Here is a 21556-nt window from a genome sequence, read left to right as displayed (position 1 = left end):
GCCATTACGAGGAGACAGCCTTCCGTATTTTAACTAATGTCTATGTAACTCTGAGGCAGCTCTGCTCTGAGGACACCCGGAGTAGGAAGCTGTGTAGTAACGGAGACTTGCACTCTGAATGGTTGTGGTCTTCTGAGCATATCTTGCAGCGACGTAGACTGCGGCAGTTCTTCGCTAAATGTCCAAATCTCTGGCAGCTGTAGCATCTGAGAGCAGGACCATGGTATTATTCTACTGGATGACTCGTTAAACCCAAGTGCACTTGTTGCGGCATTGGTTTGTCTTCTCTGAAATGGAGAATGCCGGTTCTCAGGTGCACTGTAAGGTAGCGCAGCGTTAAAAACTAGCGTCGCCGGCTTGATGACATTAGGCGCGTAGGAACGCGCTGTTCCTAGGCGACAGCGCCTAGGAACAGGCGAACAGGTGTTCCTAGGCGACAGCGCTAGGAACGCGCTGTCGGACATATGGCTCGTGCCGGTGTTCTTTGCTGCCTCCCGCCGTGGTAGGCGTAGGTACGCTACAGAGCGCAGCAAAACCACGCGATATTGTGCGTGATATTTAGCACATAGGTATACCACAGAATGTCTGTTCTCTCTGGACAACAACAAAGTCTCAACACCACTGATTCTTCGAAGAAAAAAAAATAATATCTCACCAAAGAAGCTGCGGCCGCTTGGTGGGACTTCTTCCTCCCTCCCTCTCCCTTAGTAGAACGCTTAATTTCTCAACTCGTTGCAACTCTTGTTTCCAGCAACCAATTTTGCCCGAAAAGTGCTGTACAATTAGGGAAAAGCCAGATGAGGTAACGGGTGACAGTCATATTGCTTATGGGTTTAACGATTATTGCAGGGTCTGATGATGGATGCTGTTTCGCATTTTTTTTATTTTCCACCTTATCTAACCCACATTCCGGGTATATGGTTCCGAAGATCTGCCAGCGCCGCGGTGAGCCGTCACTCGAGGAAATAATGAAGCAAAAGGAAAGGTTAAACGCAAATGGCGTTTTCTCCTGCCGGAACACGTTCCGCGAACATACAGACCAGCTGACCACAAACCGAATCCCTTTCCTGGTCCCCGCATGCAGTCTAAACAAAGAAGGTTGAACTAACGAAGCAACAGCGATTCGCCTGAACGTTTAATAGATTGGGACAACTGAACTCATCTAGAGTTAATCGCGAAGGCATCGAATCGATGAGAAAACTGGCCCTCACACCCCAGGAAATGTCGATAACTACCGTCATCCAAAAGGAGTGAAAAATTGACGATTCCACTCTGTGAAGGTGGAATGGCAGCGAAAGCTGACGACAGTCAACGCTCTCAAACGAAAAGTCTTCAACTCCGCCGCGCGTCGGCCCGAAGATAGTGCAATATCAGACCGACCCGCGGCGGAGGTGAAGCAGGCGTTTAGCACTCCCCATACGTGGGCCGATCCCGAAGATCTCGAAGATACCGAAGAGCGCGCTACAGGTTCCTGAGCCCGACGGAGTATGTGCGATTGAGCTTGGACCCTTTCTGCACTATCACCAGGGTCGGCCCACAGGATGATTTTTTCTGTTGACGGACGCCGAAAAAACTGTGGAAGGTTAGTCATATACAGCTTTCGGTGTAAAAGGCAGCAAAATGTTGACCGCCGAATAGATTGATTTGTCGGCGCTTTAGGAATGTGTCTAAGGAGTGGGGGCGTGGGCGGGGAAGGTGGCAGGGTTATGCCCTTACATTCAGGGGGAGCCCCCCCCCCCCCCCCTGGGTACGTGCCAGACACAAAGTATCGTTCTATCAAAAATGCATTATTGACAACCTCAGTGCTACCCAGCAGAGTGTTATTCTGGCCGTTGACGTTAAAAGCGCCTTCAACAATGTGTCTCATGATGCCATGTTGAAGAAACTGCAAGATACCAACTGCGAGAAAAGGGTCTACAACTACGTCAAATACTTTCTCCCTCTCCGAACAGCAACCGTAGGCCCTGGAAGACTATCCAGTGGCACATTTACAGTCTCCGCAAAGTGCACTCCTCAGGGATCAGGGGTATATCCATTACCTTCCAACATTGCACTGATGAAACTAATTGAGAGACTTTGCGGTATCGCGCGACTCATATGCCATTTACGCAGACGATATTGCATTTTGGGTCACAGGAGATTCTACGTGGTAACAACGAGAAGCCTTACAGGAAGGCGTCGATTGCAGGGAGGTATATCTCAAAGCATACAGCCTGTCATGTGCCCCTGAAAAATCAGGACTGCTTGTGGTGCACAGAAGAACGAGAGGTTGACCACCGCCTTCAACGCCCGACTCTGAAGTCGAGCTTAATGGCACCATCATCCCATCGGTTGATACTCTGCGCGTACTGGGGTTAGTTCTACAAAAGCACGGGGTCGGCCCGGCCACACTACTGAAGTTACAAAGTACCATCACTCAAGTCACACATGTGGTAAAACGAGGGGAAAGAAAACGACCCGGGTTCAAGGAAGACGACTTCATAAAAATAACACAAACTTTAGGCACTAGCTGCATCATCTACGGCACTCCATATTTGGGACTCAGGAACGCGGAGAAGTTGAACATTCTCCTTCGCCAAGCACATAAACATGCGATGGGGCTCCCGGCAAAATTCTCGGCGCAGAGAAGCTACTCCAAGTGGTTGTTCACAACGCCTGGAAAGAGTCAACGGAAGCTTACAGAGTCAACCAAATCGAGCGACTCAAATTAAAGGAACCTGACAGAGTAACCCTTCGCCGACTTGGATACAGAGAAGAGCTCAAGCGATGCAACAAACACAGACGCCTTCCTCTCCAACTGAGATAGTGTATTACAGTTGATAATGTACATCGCAACATGCACCCGATCTACCACAAGGGCATACGAGAGGCAAGAATCGAAGCACTCAAGAAGGCGGGCGAGAAAGATGCCTCAGCAAGATACGTTGACGCCGCTCAATACCCGAGCGAGACGGCGCACGCGGTAAGCGTCACAGATAGAGCAGGAAAAGAGCTCAGTGCAGCAACATTCATTTTGAGCGACACCGACTCGACAGAGGAGGCAGCGATTTCGCTAGCTGCAGCAACCTTTCAGGGACAAGTTACAATTTTTACAGGCTCGCAAGCAGCATGCAGAAATTTTCATAAATGCCGTATCTCCACAGTGTCACTCAATATACTAATCAAGCCATGCAACCCACCAGACATTCATATCGTGTGGACGCTTAGACACGATTCCTCTGCGGGGAACATAGTGCGCTGATGCGGCAGCCCGAGGTCATGCTAACCGGCTACCCCCGAGAGGCGATCGCACTCCGATGCCCATACCAGAATGATACAGAGACATTCTAGGACATTACAGATCAGACAGAAGGAAATACCCGCCACCTCATCCCACGCTTAGAAGTGAGGAAGCCTTGCAGCTACCAAGACTCCAAACAAATTCCTTCCCAGAGGCCCACATAACTGCGCAAAAGACATCCCACACTATACGAATACAAATGTCAGCTCCGCAGAATACCCAGTATGCTCTATCGTATGGTTTGGGAGTGCAATGATGTGACGGAGGATTAATGGATGGATGGATGTTATGAGCGTCCCCTTTGGAACGGGGCGGTGGGTTGCACCACCAAGCTCTTGCCGTTATACTACCTAATGTCCTACCTAGGTAGTATAAAAGAAAAAAAGAACACTATGAACTACCACGCCCAAATTTTTTGATCCCCTATTGCGAACAGTGCTTTTGTACGTCTCCGTCTTTTGTTGTTTCCCTACTTTTCTTCCACCAAGCTACATGAACAATAAAACATACGTCCAAACTAAGATTTCCAACGCGCGAGAAGGTTCACATATCACTCTCGCTATTGGCACATTCAGCATCGTCGTTGCCGCCGTTGCCGCCATCGTTTTCCGTATCGGCTGTCGGTTCGAACATGTACGGCGAAAATACAAGCTGTCCGAGACAGCGAGAACGTTCCATAATGCTTACAACTCAGCTATGAAGCCAGAACAGAACAGCGTGCTACGCTCTGAAACGGCGGCGCCGACCGGCGACTGCCGCCAATGACCTCACAGCGGCCCCGACCAATCACGGGCAATAGCGGCGTTCGCGCGATGCCCTGAGGCGCTGGTGCGCGTTTTCTTGAAAAAACAGCCGCTTGCGTTTGTTTCCGCCCTTTTTGAACCAGATATTCGTGTTCAGGGGACTCAAAACTGTAGAATGCCGCAGAGAACTCATTTTTTTCGAAAAGTGTTTCAGCTTCCCTTTAAACCCCCATTAACCATAAACCATTCCGTTAACCTTCGCATTAACTAAATTCTCTACCAGCACTTAACTTCGGCATGGACTATGAGACATGCAAGAAATTGACCGAAATACGACCTTCGGCATTTCAGACCACAACATCTGTCATTTCCCTGCCATACCTTTCAGGAACGAGAGTGATTGGACCTTTGATGTTTCTATGGTTCGAATTTTTCTACGAAAACTTCACGTTCACGTGTGAACTTATTGGCTGACATGTAGATAAATCATTTGCTTTTTGTTTTCTTTCGTTTCGGTGAATCGTTGAACAAGAAGCAGCGGAAAAACAGCAGGAAACCAGGCGATCACCGCCCGCCGCCGCAGAAGCAGGCGGGCAGAGAGCGGTCCCTAGCAGTTAGTGTTCCTGTATACAGGAACACTACCTAGCAGTAGGGTCGTCGCGCCCCTGGCGGCGGCGAAAGGCGTAACTCTTGGAGAAAAACTCCCATTGCTTCCGCGGCGAATGCGAAGGCCGTAAGAAAGAAAGCGCGCGCTTCCCTAGAGACCGACCGTGCCAGCGCTGACCCGGATGACCAGTGACGACTGGTGGGCCGAGCAAGGCGGACAGCCGTGGGCAATGACATCGAGGGATAAGGGAGCCACTCACTTGACACAAGATCGCCGGTTCTATCTTTTTATTAAAGTTTATTTCATCATCATTATCATCATCGTGTGCTACACAAGCGACTTGGCGGCTTTTTTACCCCTGTAATGACTTAGAACAACATTGTAATTGCACTATTCCGTTTGTACTGGTGCTATATAGGGCAGCAAGAGAGTGCACGGACAAGGTCCCAAACGGCAGCGCGCAGAAACTTTCCCAAGCACGGGAGCAGTGTCTATGAACTGAATATGCCGAGAAATGTGCAAAAAGCCACACGTTCACGGAAAGACAAAAAATTATTCGCGGTCTTTTGTTTTCAAGAACTGCAGTAATTAGGCGCAATGACGATTCACCGCTAACAGACTTTCAGGCACTGCAGTTGTGAGTGCACGATTTGCTGCCATGCACTACAGGGATGACGACGCCTGTGGGAACTGTTTTACTTTTGTACTTCGGCCTACTAGCAAAAGATTAACTGCGCACTAGCAACAGGACCGCAATAATCGCAGCTTCGCCCCAGAGGCGGAAGCATCGATTGCGATGGCATATTTATAGACAGCTGTACGAAGTAAGGATAGAAGTTTTATCGGCCATATGAACTCGAGAACATTCGCTTCCTAACTGAATTAACAAGCATGGTGTCAGCGAGCACAAGCAAGGATGCACACATCACACTCGATGAGCGCGGACACTCGCTGCAAAACGCTGGATGTTGGTGAGTAAAGCGCGGCATCCGCAGGGAGCGAAGTGACCTTCGTGCGGTCTATCACTTCAGCGAAAGAGCGGGCGAGAACACAGCGCGCATAAAGGTATGAGTCTTCTGCTGATCCCTTTCAAGATACGGCGCGCGCGACCGCGCGCGGCCATGCAAAGTACGCATCGGCGGAGTGGAAGCCTCCCTCGCTTTGCTCCATATATGGCGCGCGAGATTGAGCCGCGATCATCAGTTCCCCTTGAACCTGGTTGCGAAATGCGTAGTTGCTGCCGGAGCAGAACACCGCCCCTGCTACCTCCCTCTCGTCCCTCCACGACCTTTCGCGCGACGGAAGACGGCGCGTTTGTTCTCCGCTTTCTCCTTCGCGCGCGCCAAATCGAGCCGCGATCATCTGCTTCTTTCGCGTGCTTTCAATCGCACATGCAGCATACGTCGCGCAACGGACGACGCAGAGCGAGGCCAAATTAATGGACGACTCGAAGCACATGATCGCAGAATACGGCAAATCTGTTTCGCGAAAATTCGCCATGCGTGAAAAGAGAAACCTGTATGGCTTTTCCTTTTGTAGTTTGGTGTTTGTAGTCAAGTGGAGGATAATTCTTTCTTTTGACTTTTTTTCTGTCTCTTCGTGATTTCAAATGCTGAGAGCATTTGCTTGCCATTATCAATGGAGACCAGCATTTTTCCTCTGTTCTTCTCGAATTCGAAACTGGACTGTTTTGACACTTGACCATCGATCAAGATAATGCTATTATAGTGAATTATTTTATTCACGCTGAAGTTTATGCTGAGTACTCGTAACTACGATGCCACCTTTGCGAACATTGACGAATGTAAGATATGTAGTATGCTTGCTGATTAAACCACCATTTTTAACACTTCCAAATGGCGATTTTCTTTCCCGAATGTCAGCGAGCCGCCAAAGTCTGACAGGGGTATAATAGATCGTTGAGGCGAGTAAATTGACGATCACTGTGACGGCCAGACCGAAACATATTTTCGTATCCGATTCAACAACCACAAAGCACACGCTAACAGCTTGCCGCACCTGCCATTATCTAAACATGTTCGACTGCCACGTAATACGTCTGACAACATCAATGTAAGAGTAATACAATCAGGCTTCAAATCGCACCACCGTGGTCGAGAAGTACGAGAATCCTTCCTCATTCATAAATTTGACACTGTGTCATCCGGTATCAACGAGAGCGTAGGAAAAGTGTCGTGCCTTTCTGTCATACTTTTATGTGTATGTTCTTGTAGAGAATTGATAAAGCATGCCAAGTCTATTTGTCCCTAGTTTTGCCACGTCGCAATTGACATCATTCTATGACTTCGTGTACAGTCATCGTGACACCATTTTTTATACTTCATACATATCAGCTAGTGTGCTAAGTTATGCCTGCTGCTGCACTTTTTTATTATTTGCAAATGTATACGTGCACGTACTGCTGACTATGCCCACGTGCGCATGCCGATAAAAGCGGCTGCGCGATTTTATCTGTGTTTATTCTGACGAAGGCCGTGCCACGGCCGCAACCTTAAACCATTAAACATGCCATTTTCGTAAGTGTGCCCCTTCGTTTCACAACTACCTATGCATCTACTATATATATTATGCAACACGTAACCTACTATACCACGTCACCAGCTTTTCACACTTCAGATACATATACTTTTTTTGTGCAATGTGACACTCCATATGCTGACGCACTAAAAAAAAATTTAAATCTCTCACGTGTCACTGTATGTTAGGAACTGAGGCCTCAGAGCAAAATCATAACCAAAAATAAAGTCTGGCTTTGATTTCTTGCTGGCGTGATAAATCCTTTTTCTTTGCCAAATGAATGAAAGTAAAGCATTCGAAGAATGCTTTATCAGTTTAATGTGATTTAGGGATACATTAGATTTCGCAAAAGGACACGTTTAGTGACAAATTAGGCATGGAAACAACATCTTTTTATTAAACATTTACAGGCACTATACACTCGCAGCAGTGGGGGCCCTTGAACGAAGCAACACAGCCTTTCCCCAACAAGGAAGCAATAGATGTGACGTCAGCTATGTCAAAGAACGTGAGTACACATTTACAGCATGCGTTAGAATTAAAATGCTTGGTGACCCAGACCATGCGCGAAAGCGCATGGTCTCTAAGTGTAAGTGTATGTAAGTGTAAGTGCATGGCTGTAAGTGTATGAGTTTAGATCGATTTGCACTCTTAAGGGCGCTCTAAGGCTGTAAATCGGTTTACAGTGCAGGGACGAAGTGCACAAGAGAAAAAGTGGTCAGAGGTGCCGACTTCCGGACAGACCAACACACAGACTACGAACAGCTAATTATGGACGATATGTTCCACAGGCCACTTATGAATGAGAAGAAAATGTGTTTGTGACAGGCTTATGAAGCTTCTTCACGAAGAGGGGCTGCGCAGATTTATTTAACAGTAGTATGCCATATGGTAAACCGTGGGATTCAAAAAGAAAAAAGACGGCATGCGCTGCTATTCTACTTCGTTGTTCACCGCTTTGAACAACAATATTTGAAACGCAACTGTTTGAAAGCTTGCCTACAACTATTATTCTTGCCTGCTGAAAGAAAATCCGCGACAACAAAGCATGTCTGTTATCTATTATAACTCACTGCCTGCACGAAATGCGACACGTATACGTCGCCGCCATCTTATTGACGTCATGCTCTTCAGCTTGTCTATTTATCGCTGTAGCGGAGTCGTACCACCGGCAGCCTTCACGCGCGCCCATGGACCACATCTGAGGATTATTTGCGAATCCGCGACAGCCTATGACGACGTGGCTGAGGCTAGCCAAACGCATCCTGTATGAAATGCATGCTTAATTCGTTTCATCTTGTCAAACGACTTCTCATTCGTCTTCTGGTTGTCTTTGCGTGCATTTCGGAACCTACATGCGATAACATTGTACGACACGACACCTTCATCTCAAAGCGTGCGGCATCGCTGGTCACATTTTATTGCGCAATCGTGCCTCCTTTCGGATGTTTTTTTTTTGTTTAATGCACAGTGGGCAACATCATCCGGATAATCATGAAACCGGAGTGCAAGAACAGGGGTCTCCTGTGCTTTATATTAAAAAAAAGAAAAAAAAGAATGCCAGTAATCACTCCTCAGTGCGGCGTCTCTATTGCCAAACTTCGGTTTCTGTTAGTTGGTTCATTAGTTAGTTATTAGTTACTTAGTTGTGTCACACTACAAAACGTTTGTGGTTTGTTTGGCTTTGTTGAATTGTCGCTAAACTTCAAGAAAACCTGATATTCTTCTGAATGGTCATCAAAAATTATGCTTACAACTCAATTTTGCTCAATTTAGCAGTCTAATTTTAGGTTATTTATTTATGTTGTACAGGCGACTAATCTCACGTTTAATTAAATGGATGTTTGGGGGATCATGTAATCATATTAATTCCCGCGACGTTCAAGATGAAGTTTCCCTCCCCGTTCAGTGATTTAAACGTTATCCTGATGAATTTGTTCAACAACAAACAATTATTTCATAGCTAGGCGAAGAATAACTGCGGAGTACTAACATCGAGCTTTCATCCACATGAAAAGCACCATTTCATTGTTCCAATTCTTACTCCATGTGTGTGACGCCGTTGAAATGGCGGTCTCAGAAACGTGTCAAACATGGGCTCATCGAGGATATTTTTTCGAATCAGGGTCGCGACATGAGGATGTTGTCGCTCGTCGCTTTAATCAGCGGAGCATAGGCGAGGGAACGGCACGTGCTCGTTGTACGCTCCCCCCCCCCCCGCGTCATCCGGCCGCAACCTTAGTGTCAAGGCGAGTGCGTACCAACAGGCTTACAATACAGTAGAATGTGAAAATAACAAAACCCGATGTTACAAAAGTCTAGATTAAACGAACTGCTTTCAGCTACCCAACACCTACTCTACAGCCTACTGAGTTTAAACTTCGAAGCAATGAACTTAAGTGAATGTCTCTCCCTATATAACGAAGTTCGGGGAGTGTGGGAGGGGGCAGTGTAGGTAAACAGGTTCCCCGAAACCTGTCACGTTCAAGAATGCTTCAAAATTTATTGAGGTATTGCTACAGGAAACGTGCTACCATGCTGGTACGAGAGTGGCTGTCTAGCTTTTATGAAACTGCCTGTTGCATTGTGTCATAGAGTCGTAAATTGAGCATCGGCGTACCAGGTGGCGCCAGCTGTTCTGCTGGAGCTGACATGAAACATTGGTTGTTTTCTCAGTGCAGCCTTAGTCCGTCGTTCCTCGGTCCTGCAAAAAACTCGCAAAACATACTAACAACTTTTCTTTGCTGATGAATTATTATGCTATATGAATGGGTGTTTCATGCACTTTTATTTAACGATGATTTCAATTTAACGAAATTCGTCTCGAGTGCCATCAGCGTCGTTAATTGGAGTTTAACTGTTCATCTATTTAAACCCACAGAATATGTCAGTTATCGACATGTACAAACTTGCGGAGGAGTTCTTCACGTCTGTAGGGCTTCCGGCAATGCCAAAGACTTTTTGGGAGAAGTCGCTATTCGTTAAGCCGCACGACAAGGAAATTGTCTGCCACGCTTCTGCCTGGGATTTCTGCACCAATGGCGATGTCAGGTAAATTCAAGAAATATCGCATTTCTTTTTAGTGGGCGTCCGTGTTGCAGTTACTGTACAAGTTACACTATATACGTGATGCGAGCAACAGCTTCAGCTAATCATTAGCGTGCTAATCATGCTCTCTGATGCTTACGGCGATTTGCATATTTATTTCACACATGTAAAGGTGCGTTGTTTTCCGCATTCAAAACGCGTTGCACTGCCGATCCCTACGACAAAACAACATTGGCACTCTATAACCAAATAAAATTGTGACAGAATGAAATAAGTGGATTTTTAACCTAACAGTCCTGGCAGTTCATATACGATGGCAGATACCCCAGAGAAAGATAGAGAGACAGAGAGAGAAAGATAGAGAGACAGAGAGAGGTAAATACCCCAATTTGCTCAAGAATAAAGTGCCTCACAAGACATTAAGAAAGCAAGAGAAGCTGCTGAACTCTAAAATTTATTTAGGGTCCTTCGTTATCTGGATTTATATTTTTTTAATTCGGGGGGTAAAAAATGGGTGTTACGTTTCGAAATTAAACCTGGAGAGGATATGGGGGTTTTGTTGTCTGTCAGGAGTCACGAAGGACCTTAAGTATATCGCACGCCAACGCATTAGCCATCGTCTCATATTTTCATCATCATTTCATCGCCGTCGCCTTGGCGTTGCAATCACGTTCGCATCACACACATGTCTAGATTTCAGCAGTGTTACACCATTTCTATAAGCTATCGATCAATTCTCCCCCAATTATACCAACCTTTTTCTTCGAGGTATTTTTCATACAGCGCTGTTCTTTCTAGCTCCGATTCATTTCTGTGAAAATCTAGGTTCAGCCGCTGGTTCTCGCTGCCTGCTCGGTCGTGATGGAAGTAGACGTCTGCCGGCGACGGCGGCGTCAGCGGCGGCAGCCTCCAGGAAGCGGATCGGTCAGCAGAGCGACAGCTACAGCGAGGACACACATTTTTACTCTATTAGCAGTGAGGACACTTCCGATGACGACTTCCAGCTTGTGCAGAGCCACAGAGCGAAGAGAAGGAACACCAGGACGTCCTCATCGTCAAGCACGCAAACAGTAAGACACACGCAGAGGCCGGACGTCAATACCATCATATTTGTGACCCTGCTTCCCACCGTCAACATGAAGCTACTTAACAGGCAATCTGTTTCGATGTCACTGGAAGCCCTGATGCCAAATGAAATATCGGACATTCGAGTGAAGACCCGAAAAAATCTACTGGCGGTTGATGTCCAGCATGCGGCTGCTATGACCAGTCTACGCAGCGTAACGGACCTCGATGGCATTCAGGTGCGCTCTTACATGCCTCTGGGATCTGACGTAGTCACCGGCGTTATCTACGACGTAGACGTCGCCGTCCTTAATAACGACTTGCTGATTCTTATCAAGCCAGCCAATGATGACGTCATTGTTGGTGTTAGGCGGCTAGGCAATTCACGCTGCGTGAAGATTGCATTCAAGGGTAAATATATACCCTCGCATGTTAAGGTGGGACAATTAAGACATGCAGTGCGGCCTTTCATTGCGAAACCTCTTCAGTACCGCAAGTGCATGAAACTGGGACACGTGAGCAGCGTCTGCGAAAATCGGGCAGCATGCCCCCGCTGCGCCGAGAGCCCCACGCTGCAGATAAATGTGGCGTGACCGTAATGAAGTGTTCGGACTTTGAGGGTCACATGAAGCTTCATCGAAGAAATGCCCACATAGTAAGAAGGAAATGGCCATCTTGAAGGAAATGGCGAGAGATCACTCATCTCATCGCGAAGCCGCCGATAAAATCAGGAAGCGACATTCCCGTCGCCGGCGCTCCTCAAGGAAGACTGTTGCCTCTGCGACGCGCATGCCACTTCCTACAACACCACCTCCTCCTCTACCGCCCAGGCCAGATCCTGTGGAAAGGACCGCGAAGAACAAGGCCACTTATAAGACCACATCTGCAGAATCTAGGCTGGCTCTACCGAAACGACAGCATTCACCAAAAGAATCACAGCAAACTTTTGCTGGACCACCCCCGGCATCTACTGCCGGTGATTTGTGCGACCAAGGCAGGCAGGTAGCTGATATGCTGCAATCGCTAATTAATACAATGCGCATCATACTGAAGAAGCTGTAAACACCAGCAGCTCGAAGTGCTCTGCAAATACTGGATGCACTAAGTCCAGTGCTTGCTAGCATCGTTTAGGCATCCTGGCTCGACCAATAGTCCCCTTCCGCACTGAAGTTACAAGTGCGTCGATCTTTCAGTGGAATGCCAGGGGTCTAAGGACCCGTATATCAGACTTTCACCACTTCATTTTTACAAATCGCTTCCCCATAATGGTAATTTGCGAACCAAATACATCAACTCCACTGAGACGGTCCGGTTACGAATCTTACGTCTCGTCCACATGCAGTGCGAGCACGGAAGTAACCATGTACAACCGCAAGGACTTTACATATGTCGCTAACGCGGTAGAGCCTCATGACGACAACCAATATGTCCGCCTGAACGTTCAAAAGAAGGCCGTGTCATTTACACTAATTGGAGCCTACATATCCCAAGAAGGTAACTTTGACGGCGAACGACTTAAGAAAGTATTACTAATAAACAATGGCCCCTGGGTTATCACAGGTGACTTTAACGCGCATCACCAGCTATGGGGAAGCACTAAAATTGACTCCAAAGGCAGGAGTCTTGCCTCCTTTGCTGCTGAGCATGATTTGTGCTGTGTGAATGACGGCAGCCCTACATTTCTGCGAGGCACGACCTCCAGTAGCTGCTTGGACTTAACTTTGGTGTAACGGCGCTTTGCCTCGCGCGTCTAATTGTTAACGGATATAGAAACACACGGAAGCGACCACATTCCAAAATACATAAAGGTTAGAGGAGTTGAGCAACGCTCCTCTACTGTCTTGCGTACAGTTGATTCGTCAAAGTTTAAGAAGGGTATGGATGACGCATGTCGGGAATGCCTTTCACACACTATCGAAGATGCAATCGCAAAGGCATTGAAAGCATCCATCTGCTCCCTTACAAGGTCAGCAAGGCGGACAGACTTGGACATGGAACTGGAGAGGCTGCGTGCGGCACGCCGACAGGCGGAAAGGAGGTATCGGCGCACGAAGTCCGTTTTGGATCTGAGGGCTTCACGACACATACAAAAGAAGGTCCAGCGTCGTATGGATAAATTGGAAGACAAGCCATGGAAAACTTTCTGTCAGTCGCTTGATCCCAGATAATCGCTCTCGCACATATAGAGAACGATTAGGGGTCTTCGCTCCTCTCCGCATCAAAGGGAGTCCTTTGCTGCTCTGGCCCTCTACCAACTCCGCTCGGAACTTCAAGTGGCTCAAGAGTTCTGTGTACGGGTTGCTTGGTCTGTGACCATAATTACTGACGGAGCACTGAATGACGTCCCTGAGGCACGTGTACCAGAAATGAACGTACTATTTTCACTTGAAGAGCTCGATGCTGCGTTGGCGACCTGCAGGCGTTTTTCGTCACCAGGACCTGATGGCATCACGTATGCTGCCCTATGCCACCTTGGACATGACGCACATGATGAGCTGCTCAACTACTACCATGAGTCTTGACAGAACGGCGCCATTCCGAAACAATGGAAATCAAGCTGCTTGATCCCCATTTTGAAACCTGGAAAGTCTCGCTTCCACTTTCATCATATCGACCGACTGCGCTTTCGAGCTGCGTTGGCAAAGTGATGGAAAGAATGATTCTTGCTCGCTCGGAATGGTACCTAGAGCGATTCAACATCTATCCGGACGCCATGACGGGCTTTCATCGAGCTCACTCGTCCATCGACGACGTCATTGAAATCGTAACCTGGGTACAAAATAAAAAAAAAGCCTCAAGCGCCTATCAGTGGCACATTTTCTAGGTATAAAAGGAGCATACGACAACGTCGCCCATGAGGCCATACTGAACTCACTTGAGGCTGTTGGAGTTGGTGGCTGTATGTATCAATGGATTCGGGGCTATTTGACTGAGAGGTGTTTCTTCTTACAGACCGAAGACGGCCCAACTTCAGAACATTACATCTGCCGTGGTGTGCCGCAGGGTGGAGTGTTGAGCCCTATTTTGTTCAACCTTGACCTGGTAGGACTAGCTGAGTACCTACCGCAGACAGTTCATGTCTCAATATACGCCGACGACATTTGCATCTGGGCCTCTGCGGCTCTGCGGTGACTTTCCCTCAGGTACGAGCCACGCTTCAGCGGGTGGCAACCGTGACGGCGTCTTATCTCCGAGAACAAGGCCTCAGTGTGTCTACTGAAAAGTGCGCATTGGTTGGCTTTACGCGCAAACAAATGTCACTGTATCCTGTTGTAATCAATTGTCACGCTGTATCCTATGTTAAGACGCATCGCTTTCTGGGTGCAATCATTGACCGCAGCCTCTCGTGGAGCCCTCACTGCGTCAATCTGAAGAATTTAGTTGCCATTGCTCAGGTCTTCAAATTTCTGCGCGGGAAAAAATGGGGAACACCAGTCCATCCTATGATGTAGCTATACAGGGTACTGTTTCTCGGACTTCTACGTTACTGTCTACCAGTATATTCAAATGCATGCAAGACGAACTTTTGCGCTTTGGAGAGCATACAAGGTCAAGCGCTATGCATGTGTTTAGGGCTGCCTCGGTGCACCTCAACGGCAGCAACAATTGCCATCGCTGGACACTATATGATCCAGACAGATCTAGCTGTCGACTCTCTCAGAGCGCACATTTGCTATCTGTCAAGAATCCCCGACCATTATCTGGCCTCCCTACCAGCCGAGAGACCTCAAGCGACCTTTTCAATAGCGATTAGCGCTCATCAAGAGTCCATACCGCCATCTTTTACACCGGCGGCGAAGCCTTCATCTCTCCTGTGGTGCCTCCGACGGCCTCAAGTGAATTTTTCTGTTCCTGATATTAGTAAAAAGTCCAATCATCCATCGCCGGCTCTGAAGCAACTTACGCTCCTATAACTGCACCAGACGTTTCATGACGATATATATATATATTGCCGCCAGGTGTCACGAGCCAGCGCTGAAAAACAAAGAAGTTGGGACTGGAACACGCGCTCAGCAAGAGACGGGCGCTGAAGTAGAAGAGGTAGAAGCTGAGGACGCCGCCTTAAATTATTGCACGCCATCTTGTTCAACCGCCTCCCTCGCCGACGCCGGGTACATCGTCTATTGTCTTTTCGTGACAAAACTGGTGGAGGTGCTGGGTACGGTTTATCCGATGCCACAAACCCCTCCTGGTAGCAGGAGTACCAGCCCTATCCTAGTGGACACCCCTGTTCACCGGGCAAGCAGGAGAATCCGAGGATTGCCTCCGGAGCTTGATCATCTCTCCGCGACAACATCGACGCCACCACACACCGGTATGGAAGGAACGTCGACGTCCCTACCGACCATTAGGCAAGGTACGGCCACAACGGCAACGCAGTATCTGCTGCAGAATCTCCGAGTGCCGAATGTGTTCCACGGAGATATCTTCGAGGATGTAGAAGACTGGTTGGTCCAGTTTGAGCGCGTTGCCGAGATAAATGAATGGAGCGACGTGGCGAAGTTAAGGAACGTCTACTTCAGCTTGGAGGACGGTGCCCGCACTTGGTACGAGAACCGAGAAGGGCTCATCAAATCGTGGCTTGATTTCCGTCGTGCCTTGCTGGATACCTACACCAATGCTGATCGCCGCGAACGAGCCGAACGGGCGCTCCAATCCCGCATTCATCTGCCGAACGAGAGCGTGACGTCGTACGTCGAGGATATGACGCGCCTCTTCCGTCGGGTGGACCCAACCATGTCCGAGGAAAAGAAGCTGCGCCATCTAATGCGGGGAGTTAAGGGACAGCTATTTGCTGGCCTTGTTCGAAGCCCGCCGAAGACCGTGGCTGAATTCTTAACTGAAGCCACCACGATGGAAAAGATGTTACACCACCGCTCAACTTTCTATGACAGGCAATTGAACCCAACTTCACCTTCGGACCAGCGCTCAGCTCCGTATGACAGGCACGCGAACGCTGCTTCACTGACGGACGCGATTGCCTTTGGAAACGTGGACGTACTCCGAGATCTTATCCGCTCTGTGGTGCGTGAGGAGCTTCAACGGCTCACCTGCCCGCCTCAGCCCACGCTAGGTTCCATTTCTGCCCTTGTGAGGAACGAAGTGCAGCAAGCGATCCAGTGTCCCGTTCCTACCAACAATGCGCCGCCTGTGACAGCACCGTTGCAGCGGCCGTCGTATGCGGAAGTTTTGAGGCGAGTCCCTGTCCAAGCTCCGACCCATTTCGACCCCGCCACGTCTTACGCCGCGTCATACGTCCCGCCGCTCCCATCTGTGCAACCAATCCAACGTATGGAGGATCGTCGCCCACCCCAAAGGAAATCTGACGTCTGGCGTACCCCGGACAGAAGGCCTCTGTGCTATCATTGTGGAGAAGCCGGTCACATATACCGCGAGTGCCAATACCGCCGTCTCGGACTGCAAGGTTTTGCCGCGGATTCACCAGGGCCCAGATATGGTGAAAAGCCTAGGGCGATTGAAGAATACTTGACCCAGCAGAGTATGCCACTGTTCCCGCGGCGGCAGTCGCGCTCGCCGTCCCCCAGGCGTTCTTCCCCCGCTCCTAGAAGCCCTCCAATGGCAGCGCAGGGACGATCGCCAAGCCCTCGCCGGGGAAACTAAGAACAGCGACCTTCGGGGGCGAGGCCGCTGATAATCGCCCTTCCGAAGACCTCCCATCGACGCTAGCACGGTCTATTCAGCACGATTCAACGACGACAGCAGCCGAACTCAGCGACAGACTCTCGCTCGACATACCTGTTGTGCTCGACGGCCGCCACGTTAGTGCTTTATTGGTCACGGGGGCTGACTACTCAATCTTGTGCGGAAAACTAGCGACGGAACTTAGAAAAGTTATCACGCCTTGGTCTGGAGCGCAAATTCGTACTGCTGGCGGGCATGTCGTCACACCGTTGGGCATGTGCACAGTCAGAGTTCAAATTCGTGGGTCCACGTTTCCTGCCAGCTGCCTTATACTCCGCGATTGTTCTCGGGACCTTATCTTGGGCGTCGACTTTCTGCGAGAGTATGGTGCAATTATAGACCTCCGGGAGCGCACAGTGACTTTTTCGACAGAAAGAGCAGCGAACAACCGCGAAAACTGCCGACGTAACGCGCTTCGAGTTTACGCCGACAGTGTAACTGTACCACCACGCGCAAGTGTCATGGTAATGGTCGTATGCGACGATCTGCGTGACGGCGAAGCTGTTGCAGAGGGCAATTCCTCCCTTATGCTGACACACGGTGTATGTGCAGCCCGCAGTCTGATTATGCTTCGAGGTGGACTTTCGGCGCTCCTCGTGACTAATTTCAGCCAGGAACATCGGCACCTATTTCGTCGTACTACTATTGCTTTCGCTGAGCCCATAGCAGACGTTGCTGAATGCTGTGCGTCTGTGACGAAGGAGAACCCAGCTCAGACACTCAGCAATATCGACATCAATTCAGACCTTTCGGAGGAAAAGCAGAAAGCGCTGCGTGAGTTGCTCCTTCGGTTCAAGGAGTGCTTCGCATCTTCTTCTCAGGTACGCCAGACGTCCATCACGAGACACCGAATAATCACGTATGACGATGCTCGTCCCATACGACAATTTCTCGTCATACAACCATCCCAAAGCCCTTGGTCATCGCCGGTGGTCCTCGTCAAAAAGAAAGACGGCACGCTTAGGTTCTGCATTGACTATAGAAAGTTGAACAACGTCACAAAAAAAGACGTTTATCCGCTTCCGCGGATCGATGATTCGTTAGATCGACTCCGGCGAACCAGATATTTTTCATCCATAGATCTGAAGAGCGGATATTGGCAAATCGAAGTTGACGAACGAGATCGCGAAAAAACTGCCTTTGTTACCCCAGATGGACTGTACGAATTTAAAGTACTTCCATTTGGCCTGTGTTCTGCACCGGCCACATTCCAGCGAATGATGGACACTGTTCTGACGGGTCTGAAGTGGCACTGCTGTTTAGTATACTTAGATGACGTCGTCGTGTTTGCGGCGACCTTCGAAGAACATCTGAAGCGTTTAGAGGCGGTACTTGAGGCGCTCCGCTCCGCTAATCTCACACTAAAGCCAGAAAAGTGTCACTTCGGTTACGAAGAGCTGAAGTTCCTCGGGCATGTCGTGAACGCCGACGGCGTCCAGCCTGACCCAGACAAAACATCTGCTGTTGCTGCTTTTCCGACTCCTCGTGACAAGAAAGCAGTACGCCGCTTTCTCGGTCTGTGTGCGTACTATCGTCGCTTCATCGTCAATTTCTCGCGCATCGCTGAACCACTCATACGCCTAACGCGAGAAGACACACCCTTTGTTTGGGCGGATGAGCAGGACGCAGCTTTCACCGAGTTACGGCAACGCCTGCAGGAATCACCTGTCCTCGCTCACTTTGACGAGGACGCTGACACCGAGGTGCATACCGATGCCAGCAACATCGGTCTTGGCGCTGTACTCATTCGACACCAGGAAGGCGTCGAGCGAGTCATCGCTTACGCCAGTCGCACCCTTTCACGCGCCGAAATCAACTACTCCACCTCCGAGAAAGAGTGTCTAGCGGTTGTGTGGGCCATCATGAAATTTCGGCCTTATCTCTACGGTCGCCCTTTCAAGGTGGTGACAGACCACCATTCCCTGTGTTGGTTAGCCAACTTACGAGACCCGTCCGGGCGACTTGCTCGATGGAGTCTCCGTCTGCAGGAGTTTGATGTTACCATCGTCTACAAATCGGGCCGAAAACACGAAGATGCCGACACGTTGTCGCGCGCTCCCGTCAAAACTTGCGATAAGGACATGGACGAAGACGGCGCATTCCTTGGGGCCCTCACCGCATCAGACTTGATCATACGGCAGCGCGAGGACGCCGAAATACGCCCTCTCATCGATCATCTAGAAGGCAAGAATGCTACAATCCCACGACATATTTCTCGCAGTCTCTCGACCTTCTGCCTCCGACAGGGCGTCCTCTACAAGAAAAACTCGAGTGCCACCGACAAAGAGTATCTATTGGTAATACCTGCCGCCCTTCGTGATGACATTCTCCTAGCCTGCCATGATGAGCCCACGTCTGGACACTTGGGATTTTCACGCACTCTTGCACGAGTACGCCAGACGTACTACTGGCCCAGACTTTCTACCACGGTGAAGCGTTACGTGCAAAGCTGCCGGGAGTGTCAACGCAGGAAGTCGCCGTCTTTGAAGCCCGGGGGGTTACTCCAACCCATCGCACCAGCTCGCGCGCCGTTTGATCAAATCGGCATGGATCTTCTGGGACCCTTTCCCTTGTCAGCCAGCGGAAACAAGTGGATTATAGTCGCCACGGACTATCTAACACGCTACGCCGAGACGAAAGCTGTACAACGTGCCACGGCCTACGAAGTTGCCCAGTTCTTTATCGAGCACATAGTCCTCAGACATGGTGCCCCCTCACATGTCATCACCGACAGAGGCACTGTCTTTACAGCCCAACTTATAGAGGACATATTCGAGCTGAGCTGCACGCAGCATCGCAAGGCGACTGCCTATCATCCGCAGACCAACGGACTGACGGAACGGCTAAACAAAACCATAGCTGACATGCTGTCTATGTATGTGGACGTCCAGCATAAAACATGGGATCAAGTCCTGCCGTACGTTACATTCGCGTACAACACCGCCATTCAGGAAACCACACGCTTCACACCGTTCCGTCTTGTCTACGGGCGCGAGGTCCAGACCACGCTAGACGCTATGCTCCCGCACGACACCGACGCATCACTTACTGCCGATGCCGAGCAACTTACTCAACACGCAGAGGAAGCTCGCCAACTCGCGCGCATACACATCGCGAAGCAACAGAGTACAGACGCACGACGCTACAACCTTCGACATCGGCACGTCGAGTACCAGCCAGGTGACCAAGTCTGGGTGTGGACTCCAGTCCGTCGCCAGGGGTTGTCTGAGAAGCTCCTTAGTAGATACTTTGGGCCCTACAAAGTGATACGCAGCGTTAGTGAAGTGAACTATGAAGTCATTCCCGACGGTGCCGCGTCGCTTCGGCGTGGACAGCACCGCTCAGAGATAGTGCATGTTCTTCGCCTCAAGCCGTATTTCGCGCGTTAAGGCGACGCCAATCCGATATCATATGAATTCCACACTTCCTCCTCCTAGTTTAGTAAGCATCGGGTCGATGCCTTTCTTTTGGCGGGGGAGTAATGCCGCCAGGTGTCACGAGCCAGCGCTGAAAAACAAAGAAGTTGGGACTGGAACACGCGCTCAGCAAGAGACGGGCGCTGAAGTAGAAGAGGTAGAAGCTGAGGACGCCGCCTTAAATTATTGCACGCCATCTTGTTCAACCGCCTCCCTCGCCGACGCCGGGTACATCGTCTATTGTCTTTTCGTGACTATATATATATATATATATATATATATATATATATATATATATATATATATATATATATATATATTGTTCTGAAGGCACTGGGCAGTGGGCGTAGTGCTTGTGAAAGTGAAGACAACGAGAACTGGTGGCTTCTTCGTTTTGCCAAAGTACCGACCTGTTTAAGCCTACCGCTACAACCTAGAACTAGTGCTGCTAGGCAAACAACCCCGTTGTATTTGGTGGAGCTGCTGGGTTTCTCTTCGACATCCTGGAACTCCGCAGTCGGACGCTACCACCAGCTCTTTCAATGGATGAATCGGGACCGTCCCAGGCTGCTGCTCCCGCGCCCCCGCCCATCGTTTGCTCTGTTGTCATCCGGCAGTGCCATCCTGCCATATTTAGCGGCACAGATGACCACGACGTGGAAGACTGGCTCGCCGAATGTGACCGTGTAAGCGCCTGTAACAAGTGGGACGACCGCGCCAAGCTCACAAATGTCATCTTTTACTTGACTGACGTGGCAAACCTATGGTTCCACAATCATGAAGCCGATTTTACCACCTGGCCGGCTTTTACGACAACATTGGCAGAGGTGTTCGGCCATCCCGCCGTTCGCCGGCTTCGCGCTGAGCAGCGCTTGCGTGGCCGGATTCAGCGCCTGGACGAGACCTTCACTAGTTATATTGAAGACGTGCTCTCGCTTTGCAAGCGCGTCAACACATCTATGGATGAAGCGGACGAGATCAAGCACGTCGTGAAAGGCATCGATGACCATGCCTTCCAGATGCTCATCGCGAAGAGTCCCCGGAAGATTGCCGAGGTCGTACAGCTCTGTCAGCAGTACGACGAGCTGCGCAAGCAGCGTGCATCAACACGCGCTGCTCAGCAGGACTCCGCGGATCTATCTCCGTTGGATTTCGG

At 49.5% G+C, this 21556-nt stretch overlaps 2 protein-coding genes across 3 annotated transcripts in view; both read left to right on the top strand.

Moving 5' to 3' along the window:
- The window catches only part of LOC142583277 (angiotensin-converting enzyme-like), a 246195-nt gene that overhangs the window by 58242 nt on the left and 166397 nt on the right, over window positions 1-21556 (top strand). The window lies entirely within an intron of this gene.
- LOC142583278 (angiotensin-converting enzyme-like) overlaps window positions 1-21556 on the top strand; it is an 80224-nt gene that overhangs the window by 23815 nt on the left and 34853 nt on the right. For both annotated transcript variants that reach the window (XM_075693684.1, XM_075693683.1), the window contains exons 6-7: window positions 7579-7676; window positions 10050-10219. In XM_075693684.1, the coding sequence (XP_075549799.1) occupies window positions 7579-7676; window positions 10050-10219 (268 nt within the window). The remainder of the gene's footprint in view (window positions 1-7578; window positions 7677-10049; window positions 10220-21556) is intronic.

This window comes from Dermacentor variabilis, chromosome 5, assembly GCF_050947875.1.
Source record: "Dermacentor variabilis isolate Ectoservices chromosome 5, ASM5094787v1, whole genome shotgun sequence".
Taxonomy (NCBI): Eukaryota; Metazoa; Arthropoda; class Arachnida; order Ixodida; family Ixodidae; genus Dermacentor; species Dermacentor variabilis.
This window is presented reverse-complemented; position numbering and strand designations above follow the sequence as displayed.